Source organism: Palaemon carinicauda, chromosome 38 (genome assembly GCF_036898095.1).
Source record: "Palaemon carinicauda isolate YSFRI2023 chromosome 38, ASM3689809v2, whole genome shotgun sequence".
Taxonomy (NCBI): Eukaryota; Metazoa; Arthropoda; class Malacostraca; order Decapoda; family Palaemonidae; genus Palaemon; species Palaemon carinicauda.
The window spans coordinates 49,428,378-49,438,377 of record NC_090762.1 but is presented as its reverse complement, the minus strand read 5'-3'; the positions used below and the strand labels follow the sequence as shown (position 1 = coordinate 49,438,377).

Sequence of the window (10,000 nt, the reverse complement as noted above, 5' to 3'; positions counted from 1 at the left end):
TACGAGTCTGAGCGGGACTCGAACCCCCGACTGGCAAACACCAGGCAGAGACGTTACCAATCAGGCCACAGTAACTCTATAAGCACATAAATTGGCGATTTGTACACGTGAGATTAGTCTAAAAGACCTCGAGTCTGAAGTTCATGCGTGTGAGATTGTATTGTGCCTCTTACATGTAAAATTGAGCTCAAGATCTTGTTTCTAAAAGAGATTTAGCTCCTGTGCATGAGATTAATCTTTGTCTTCCGTTAGTGGAGTTTATATAAGTTCCTTAGGATATCTTTCGGCTACTGTAGATTGTAGATTAGATTAACTGAGAGGTTATGTGTATGAGAGGTTTAACCAAAGTATCCAGAGGTAGTTTTTAGATATTATATGAGAGTAGGTAGTCTATGGTTCTCGTAGAGGAGAGTATGCTTACGAACGTGTTGATAAGATTCAACTCAAGATTCTTATGAGCCAGAGCATTGAGAAATGCACATGGTACAAATGGAACTGCAATATCTTTAAATTTCAGATGACCGAAATATTCTGCAACGTAAGCAAATATTACGCGAACTATGATCTGTCTTTTGTTTCAGATTTTCAAACACAAACCTCTGATATACCATAAGGTGCAATTTCAATAAAGGAACAAAAGAATTGTAGGCTATTCCGATAATGCAATTAAAATTGACGATACATCCCTTCATTGCTACCGAATTTGACTGAGGATAACAAACTTCTTGTAGATTTTTCTTTTTTTAAAGCTCTTCCTTGCTCAGAAAGTCCCTCATTTACTGTCATAAAGTACCAATTATCTAACAAACAACTACTTACCCAAAAAGAATTAATTACAAAATCCAATTATTCATCAAACACCTACCTACCCAAAAAGAAAAAGTTATAATATCCTTTAGACTTACCGATTATGCATACGGAGACATTCGGTGAAACTTCAGTCCAAGTGCCATCTGTGCAAACGATGTTGTGGGTCTTATTCAAATCTCCCAGAATATAAAAGCCTTCGCAGGTTATATTTACCTGTAAGACATAATAAATACCTTCTCCTTATTCTAATTAATTAAACTTCAAAGAAATTACCTTCGTCAATATGGTTTAGACATTAGTTAGTAAGTAGTAAATTCAATCACCAAACTTTTAAAAAACTGGGCTCCGCAAGGCACTGGAAGAGTTGGAAGGCCCAGGCCTACATGGTTGAGAACTATGAAGCGTGAAAAAGAGCTTCTCTAGAAAAAGGGGCTTCAGGAGATAGTCAAGTAAATCAAATGATTTAAGAATTAGCTTCTTCAGAATAAGAACTTCAAGAGATTGCCAGTTAAATCAAACGATTTGAAAGGAAAGGGAAGGATATAAACCAACCGTCGTGTCAAGGGATCTGCTGGTGCCGTCCCAGTTACTGATAAATGGCGGCTCACCGCTTGGAGGGTCACCTAGGCATACTGTTGAAGAAAATGCAACAAATTACTACATAAAAGACATTTTCAGTCTGTTGGTGTGTGTGTGTGTGTGTGTGTGTGTGTAGAATGCCTTACCTTATGTAAGACACGGGCTCTTGCCAATGGGCAGCCCGTAGAGTCTGTTGGGATATAAGCAGACTCACATTCTATTCTACTGTTAAGGGTCTGCTCTTGTTCTGTTCTGCATTGATGACGGGCATAATCTACAGTTATGTAAACGTTGTATACTCCACAGACATTTGCTTTTAGCAGCCTGGTCGCAATCAAAACCACTTTTTGTTCAAGTAAATAAAACGATTGGTAAGGTATATTTCTAAAGAACATATTTTAGGAATTTTCATAAAAGGTGCAAAATACTCACATTTTTCGCAAGACAAGGGGCCCATAGGTATCCAAGAACCATTTGCGCTGCACTCCACAATGGTCTCATTCTTGATGTCTGGGAAAGTCTTGGGATAAAAACACCAAAGTTAGCCTTTCTCACTGAGAAAAGGGGACTCTTCTATTTAAACCTATTGCAAGGGACACAATCTAGCCTACGTTATAAATTGTCTCATTCATGCTGTCTGGGAGAGTCTTGAGATAGAAACACCAGAGTTAGTCTTTCTCACTGAGGAAAGGGGACTCTTCTATTTAAAGCCTATTGCAAGGGACGCAATCTAGCCTACGTTATAAATTGTCTCATTCATGCTGTCTGGGAGAGTCTTGAGATAGAAACACCAAAGTTAGCCTTTCTCACTGAGGAAAGGGGACTCTTCTATTTAAAGCCTATTGCAAGGGACGCAATCTAGCCTACGTTATAAATTGTCTCATTCATGCTGTCTGGGAGAGTCTTGAGATAGAAACACCAGAGTTAGTCTTTCTCACTGAGGAAAGGGGACTCTTCTATTTAAACCTATTGCAAGGGACACAATCTAGCCTACGTTATAAATTGTCTCATTCATGCTGTCTGGGAGAGTCTTGAGATAGAAACACCAAAGTTAGCCTTTCTCACTGAGGAAAGGGGACTCTTCTATTTAAAGCCTATTGCAAGGGACGCAATCTAGCCTACGTTATAAATTGTCTCATTCATGCTGTCTGGGAGAGTCTTGAGATAGAAACACCAAAGTTAGCCTTTCTCACTGAGGAAAGGGGACTCTTCTATTTAAAGCCTATTGCAAGGGACGCAATCTAGCCTACGTTATAAATTGTCTCATTCATGCTGTCTGGGAGAGTCTTGAGATAGAAACACCAGAGTTAGTCTTTCTCACTGAGGAAAGGGGACTCTTCTATTTAAACCTATTGCAAGGGACACAATCTAGCCTACGTTATAAATTGTCTCATTCATGCTGTCTGGGAGAGTCTTGAGATAGAAACACCAGAGTTAGTCTTTCTCACTGAGGAAAGGGGACTCTTCTATTTAAGCCTATTGCAAGGGACACAATCTAGCCTACGTTATAAATTGTCTCATTCATGCTGTCTGGGAGAGTCTTGAGATAGAAACACCAGAGTTAGTCTTTCTCACTGAGGAAAGGGGACTCTTCTATTTAAAGCCTATTGCAAGGGACGCAATCTAGCCTACGTTATAAATTACCTCATTCATGCTGTCCGGGAGAGTCTTGAGATAGAAACACCAAAGTTAGCCTTTCTCACTGAGAAAAGGGGACTTCTATTTAAAACCTGATGCAAGGAACGCAATCTAGCCTACGTTATAAAACGTCCGTGATATTTGTAATTTATTAACAATCAAACTTTAACTACGCAGTCGCTAATCATGATTAGTAATTAAAGAGGACAATCTATGAGTTTATCAAAATGTACAGATCGACATCTTTACGTTCACTTGCGAGGTACAAACGCGTATTGTTTTATTTTATCCTATTCTATTATTTTATTTTATTTTTGTGATTACCACTATTCTTGAAACAGTGCTAACTTAATACTATTTTATCTATACAAAACTTATTTTCTTTTCTTTTTACAGTTACATCCTTTGTATCATTTTTGGCAACTGATTTGAATTGATCCGCTAAACCAACTTGGTTATATATATATATATATATATATATATATATATATATATATATATATATATATATATATATATATATATATATATATATATATATAAACCTGCCATATTAACATACTTGCTACCCACATAAAACGAAATCACTCTAGATTCATTCATTCTAGTCAATTATTTCGTCGATCTGCTGGACTTGGATAGCTAATATACCCTGAAATTTTAACTAAGTGCAGCTATTGATTCAAAGTAAGCCCCAATGTAGATCTGGATCTGCTTACATCATTGGGCGTTCTGAAAAGGCCTTCGTCGCAGGTGTAGACCAGAACAGTTCCAACTGAATTTGCTGTCAGTGTTGGTGCAGTCATGTTATTTCCTGCGATTGGTATGGCTCCTTCGCATGCTGAAAAGATATAGAAGTTATTATTATTATCATTATCTCAGCCAAGGAAGTTATGGGATCGAATCTGTTTTTCTATTTGTGTCTGTGGACAGGATTAAGTCAAAACCACTAGACGGATTTTGACGGAATTTTCTCAACAGATAAATCTTATTATTATTATTATTATTATTATTATTATTATTATTATTATTATTATTATTATTATTATTATTATTATTATTATTATTATTATTATTATTATTATCTATAACAAGGCAAGCTGTAGCCATAGTTAGAAAACCACAATGACATGTCCTCGGGACACATTTGGAAGAACAGGTCAGATACCCATAAACTTAGTCAAAAAAGAAAAAGAAAAAAAAAATCGCAGTGGCTGCTCAATTCAACAACAAACGCCGCTTACTTTGACCCTAATTTAGAAAATCCAAGTTGTTAGAAAATTCCAAATTTCGTCCGTGGATTAGAAGGAAAGTCTCCGATCGCAGGAATGCTTACCCAAATAGCAGGATATGTTTTCCCAGAGATCTTCTTCAATACACGTCAGGTTCTTTGTGTTATTTCCCACCGCATACTGATGTCCCGGTTCGCAGGTCCCATTGAGCACGCTGCCTTGGATGTAAATACTTGTGCTATTCCAGTCCGAAGTGGCGTTGATCACCGTTGGGCCAATCCGACAGATTTCTGTGGAGAATGAAACCGTAAATGGTTCGACTTTTCTCTTTTTATTACTGTGAATTTCTAAGTCTTTTCTATGTCTTTTCATGAAAACCAAACAATCAAATAAAATTCCATCTAATTTCTGGTTGTGGGATAACTTTTCTCTTTGTATTACTATGAATTTTTAAGTCTTTTCGATATATTTTCATGCAAAGCAATGAAACAGAATTCGTTTAATTTCTGGATGTGGGGCAACTTTTCTCCATTATATTACAGTGAATTTTCGAGTATTTTCATTATCTTCTCACGAAAACAAAACATTGAAATATAATTACACCTAATTTCTGGTTGTGGGGTAACTTTTCTCTTTGTATTACTATGAACTTCAAAGTCTTTTCAATATCTTTTCTTGAAAACAAAACAATGAAATAGAATTCCATCTAATTTCTGGTTGTTGTACAATTGGAACTCACCATGGCAGGGTTCCAAAGCCATAGGGAAGAAGTTGAACATGCCCATCATTCCAGCGACACAAGTAACGTTCTGGACAGTCAGCCCTGTTTGGGTGGTCAGGTTTCCAGGACACACGAAGCTCACAGTGCCGTTCAGGTAACGGGACGTCATGGTTTCCTCAACCGTGGCGTTAGGGTGAGGAGGAGGTGGTAACACTAAGCAAACTGTTTACGTGGAAGAAGGGAATGGCTGGAAATTAACTCTCTCTCTCTCTCTCTCTCTCTCTCTCTCTCTCTCTCTCTCTCTCTCTCTCTCTCTCTCTCTCTCTCTCTCTCTCTCTCTCTGATGAGTTATATCAATTTATGTACAATATCAAAACATTTGTTATTAAATTAAGCACATTTCTTTTATTTGTTGTGCAAAGTCTCCTGCAATCCAAAAACAACGACATATACAGCTGTAAATAAAACGACTTAAGGGAAAACAGGCAAATCCCCTAAAGTTCTCACCATCAACTGGAATGCAGTTGTTGAGTGGAGGATGAGAAAACCAGTTGCCCAGCTGACCAGCGCAGGTTATAGTCAGAAAAGAAATTGATAGGTTTCCGCCCATGAAGTACCCAGGATAGCAACTGTGTTCAGAGGGAAACAAAAGACATTGAATAACAACACCTCTTCCAAGGGGAGGAAAGGATGTCAGAAAACTATATTTTCGTCAGTTTTCAATGTGCAAAAGCGTTCTACTCCTTCAGGTATGACGTGTGCAGTACGTGTGGCACAAAGAACTTTCACCAAAGCTCTTCCAATCATCCCTAGTCTTACTTAAAATCCTTAGGGGATAATACAAGTAAGATCTAACTTAACGTTTTTGCTGTTTTTAAAATATTTTCCTTAGATTGTTTATTACTTCTCTTGTAGTTTGTTTACTTCCTTGTTTCCTTTTCTCACTGTGATATTTTTCTCTGTTGGAGCTCTTGGGCTTATAGCATCTAGCTTTTCCAACTAGGGTCATAGCTTATTGTTATCATTATTGTTACTAGCTAAGCTACATCCCTAGTTGGAAAAGCAAGATGCTATAAGACCACATGCTTCAACAGGGAAAAATATCCCAGTGAGAAAAGGAAATAAGGGAATGAATAAGCTACAGTATAAGAGAAGCAATAAACGATCAAAATAAAATATTCTAAGGAACAGCAACAACATTACATTATATCTTTCATATATAAACTATAAAAACTTAAAAAACAAAAGAAAAAAAACAAGAGGAATAAAAATAAGATGGACTAGTATGCCCAAGCAAGAAGAAGACAGAGAAGAAAAAGAAACATATTCCTTTGAGTTATTTACTTATAGATGGCGAAGGTTCCCAAGACTCTCTGGCCATCCCACATCCTGGTCATTTGTTCCATAGGCTCCGGGGCGTCCTCCCAACAGTCTAAGAGAAGAACATACGAAAACTTGGTCTATGATATGTCACTCTTTGCTTGTCGGAGTTATTCTACCCATTTATCTCCAATTTATCTACCTTTTGTTTCTTTCTACGCACTTTTAACTATTTTTTCTACTATTTGTAGTCTGTATTTTCATCTGTTCATTTTCATCATACTTGGAATTTTCCCTCGTTACATCCCTCAATTGCCTTTGTCCTTCCTTTAAGATATTTGATTTTCCTTTTGTGAGTAGAAAAAAAAACAAAGGCAGTCTACCTTGCGTTCAAGAATGAGGTGCTGTTGTAGATTACAAAGGATGGAAAGAAAGCTTTTTTTTTTTCATCATTAAAAGTAAATGATTGATAATTCACAACTTAAGCTGGCCTTGTGCCACAATGATTTCATGCTCTTATGAAAAAAAAAAAAAAAAAAAAAAAAAAGGCCTAAAGCTTGTCAGATAAAGCTGGTCTTACGCCAGCAGGACTAACTAACTAACCAACACGAGCAAGGTACTGGCAAACTCCGCATCCGCTCAGGAACTCCAAGTAGGAACGTCCTTGGAGTTCGCCAGGAGGATCAAGCATCAGCTTCCTCCAGTTTTGATAGCCCATACTGGTGCCCACAGCTGATTGCATGTCTTGGCTTAGCTCGTACAGACCTCCATGTGTCCAGTCCCCAGATCTGTTAGGTGAACAAACCAGTTAGTTGATCATTGCTGCCTCTCCATCAAAACTTTGATTAACCTAATCGAAGGATCTATTTATCTATCTAGATATATATAGCCTATGCAAACACATACATAGAATTATATACATATGTATACATGCAGCCGTTTTGGAAGCTATATATACACCCCTTAGATTATTTCTTTCCCCGAATCTTGGTTAACCTCGTTTGGATAATGTAAAGTTCAGTTTGTTTAAGATGCTGGAAGAAAGAATAGTAAAAGACCTGAAACACAAAGTGGAAAGAAAATTTAGAAGCCCAACAGAGATGAAAGTAACCAGATTAAGCCGAACTCATGCCAGCATAAACACCTGCTCTTTTAGAGTATTAAATGTAGGAGGCATTATTCAAAAGAAGAAGAGTTGATAAAGAAAACACAACACAAACTTACGCGTCGTTTAGACCTAGCTCAATGTGTCCCACCGTTGAATTCATCATCAATTTTTTCTGCAAGCGAATAGAAAAAATATAATTACTTCCTAATATCTATCAAACAAGAATCATAACTCACATTCAACCTACCGCACTTCTCACTTTTTATCCAAGAAAGAAACAACATTAATAAGTATTTGTTTATAAGAGCACGCTCTCCATTGACTCCAAAATTGTCTATTCCTACAGCTTTCCTCTTTTTACAGTAATTAAGAGATTAATAAATGATTGGAAAGCCAAAAATGGCAAGATGTGTTGCGCAAGGGGGGGGGGGGGGGATGGGTGGGTTGAGGAGGTACTAAACGACTTGGAACTGACACCGTCAACATAATTAATCTGAGAGAAGTCCGTGACGTCAGCGTACATTTGGTAGATATTCAAAATACATACATATACCAAGGCACTTCCCCCAATTTGGGGGGGTTAGCCGACATCAACAAATGAAACAAAACAAAAAGGGGACCTTTACTCTCTACGTTCCTCCCAGCCTGACAAGGGACTCAACCGAGTTCAGCTGGTACTGCTAGGGTGCCACAGCCCACCCTCCCCGTTATCTACCACAAATGAAGCTTCATAATGCTGAATCCCCTACTGCTGCTACCTCTGCGGTCATCTAAGGCACCGGAGGAAGCAGCAGGGCCTACCGGAACTGCGTCACAATCACTCGCCATTCATTCTTATTTCTAGCACGCCCTCTTGCCTCTCTCACATCTATCCTCCTATCACCTAGAGCTTTCTTCACTCCATCCATCCACCCTAACCTTGGCCTGTCTCCTGTGGCTGTGGGGGCATAAAAACAATTAGAATGGCGCCAACGTTATCCCTGCGTGTCGTAAGAGGCGACTAAAAGGGACGGGACGGGGGGCGGCTGGGAACCCCCTCTCCTGTATATAATCCTACGAGACGTCAACAAAGATATATATTCAAAATATATACTAAATTAAAAGTGGAGCAATTACTCAAAAGTGTCACTATTTGTGAATTGTCCATTTTATTTGGTAAATACTTGACAACAAATCTTATTTTTTTAAAGAAACTTTGTATGAGAATGACTATTTTTGCAGAGTATGTCTGTATACATTGGCGGGAAATTGGAAGGCATCCTTAGGCAATGGTCAAAAGATGGCTTAAGTGTAGCAAAACGTCGTCTGAGAAAACTAGTAATTTTCAAAATGGTTTCTTTAAAAAAAACACTTTAATAAGATTTATTATCAAATATTTACCAAATATACAATTCGCAAATTAGTAAGCGCGAGCTGACGTCATCGATCACGTGACCACTAGCGCGGGAATCAAGCGAAGTGAAAACAAACCAGAGCAATGGCATACGATTACGTGAATTCTTTGGATGGAGCTGCTAAAACACGTTACAATATAAAGTTAAATGCTTCAGGTGAGTAATAAGATATAAAATACAACTTTTCTAACTTCTAGCGACACTTGCAAGTTAAAAATGATGATAAACAATAATTATTTTGAACTGTTTACAGCACACAAGTGTGAGGTGTGATAACCATAATGTGATAAACTGCCACTGACACTGTATTTACTTTTTTACCTGTGATAAAGTGTTCACTACAAATAACCCGACTCTTTGGTGGGGACCATTTGTGTCCATTTTGGTTCATTTGCTGGCATGCTGCAAGCCACTTATCCCTCCTATCCAGGCTTCTGCTACGACTGGGCAACTTGTAAAAATGCAACATCTTTCCTTGCATCATATTGTGATTCTTGCAGTTGAAAATAACACATGATGATGGCATAATGGTGAATAATTTAGCTTTAACTGACGACCGTTCATGCAGCACCACGTTGCAGTGTGGTTTGTTTTCACTGCGCCACGTGCGGAGCTATTTTGGGAAGTCACTTGACTGCTCATTTACCCGGATTGGCCGCGGTTATCAATAGTGACACTTTTGAGTAATTGATCCATTTTTAATTTAGTACAGTATATATTTTGAATATATACCAAATGTCCGCTGACGTCACGAACTTCTCTTTGATTGACTAGTTGACGATGTCTGTTCCAGGTCGTTAGTACCTCCTCAACCCCCCCCCCTCCACCCCTCCCCCCTTTGCGCAACATATCTTGCTATTTTTCACTTTCCCAGCAATTAAAAAACCTCATAATTACTGTATATAAAGAGGAGAGCTGCAGGAATGCATAATTTTGGCGTAAATGGAGAGCGTGCTCTTGTAAACAAATACACATTTATTTGTGAAATTCTCACCTTGACCATCTCGATTAAGGCATGTAAGACATCCACAGTCTCTGGGTAGGCTAATGCTGAACCTTCGCCTTGACACATGTGCAAGTAATAGGAGATATTCTTCGGCATCATGGGACAGATTACCCGGTAGCAGAGGTATCTATATTTCGTGTATCCGTCAGGACAAAGCACTACGAAAGGTAAGGAGGTTTTAATATCAGTTAT

General features: G+C 38.2%; 1 protein-coding gene across 1 annotated transcript in view; it reads right to left on the bottom strand.

Annotated features, from left to right (window-relative positions):
* LOC137630323 (uncharacterized) overlaps positions 1-10,000 on the bottom strand; it is a 35,644-nt gene that overhangs the window by 3,809 nt on the left and 21,835 nt on the right. Inside the window, exons 15-25 of the mRNA XM_068361762.1 lie at positions 9,797-9,966; positions 7,525-7,580; positions 6,904-7,088; positions 6,325-6,412; positions 5,488-5,609; positions 4,999-5,202; positions 4,364-4,549; positions 3,747-3,868; positions 1,822-1,909; positions 1,363-1,442; positions 906-1,023 (exon numbers count right to left, since the gene is read on the bottom strand). Of these exons, the coding sequence (XP_068217863.1) occupies positions 906-1,023; positions 1,363-1,442; positions 1,822-1,909; positions 3,747-3,868; positions 4,364-4,549; positions 4,999-5,202; positions 5,488-5,609; positions 6,325-6,412; positions 6,904-7,088; positions 7,525-7,580; positions 9,797-9,966 (1,419 nt within the window). The remainder of the gene's footprint in view (positions 1-905; positions 1,024-1,362; positions 1,443-1,821; positions 1,910-3,746; positions 3,869-4,363; positions 4,550-4,998; positions 5,203-5,487; positions 5,610-6,324; positions 6,413-6,903; positions 7,089-7,524; positions 7,581-9,796; positions 9,967-10,000) is intronic.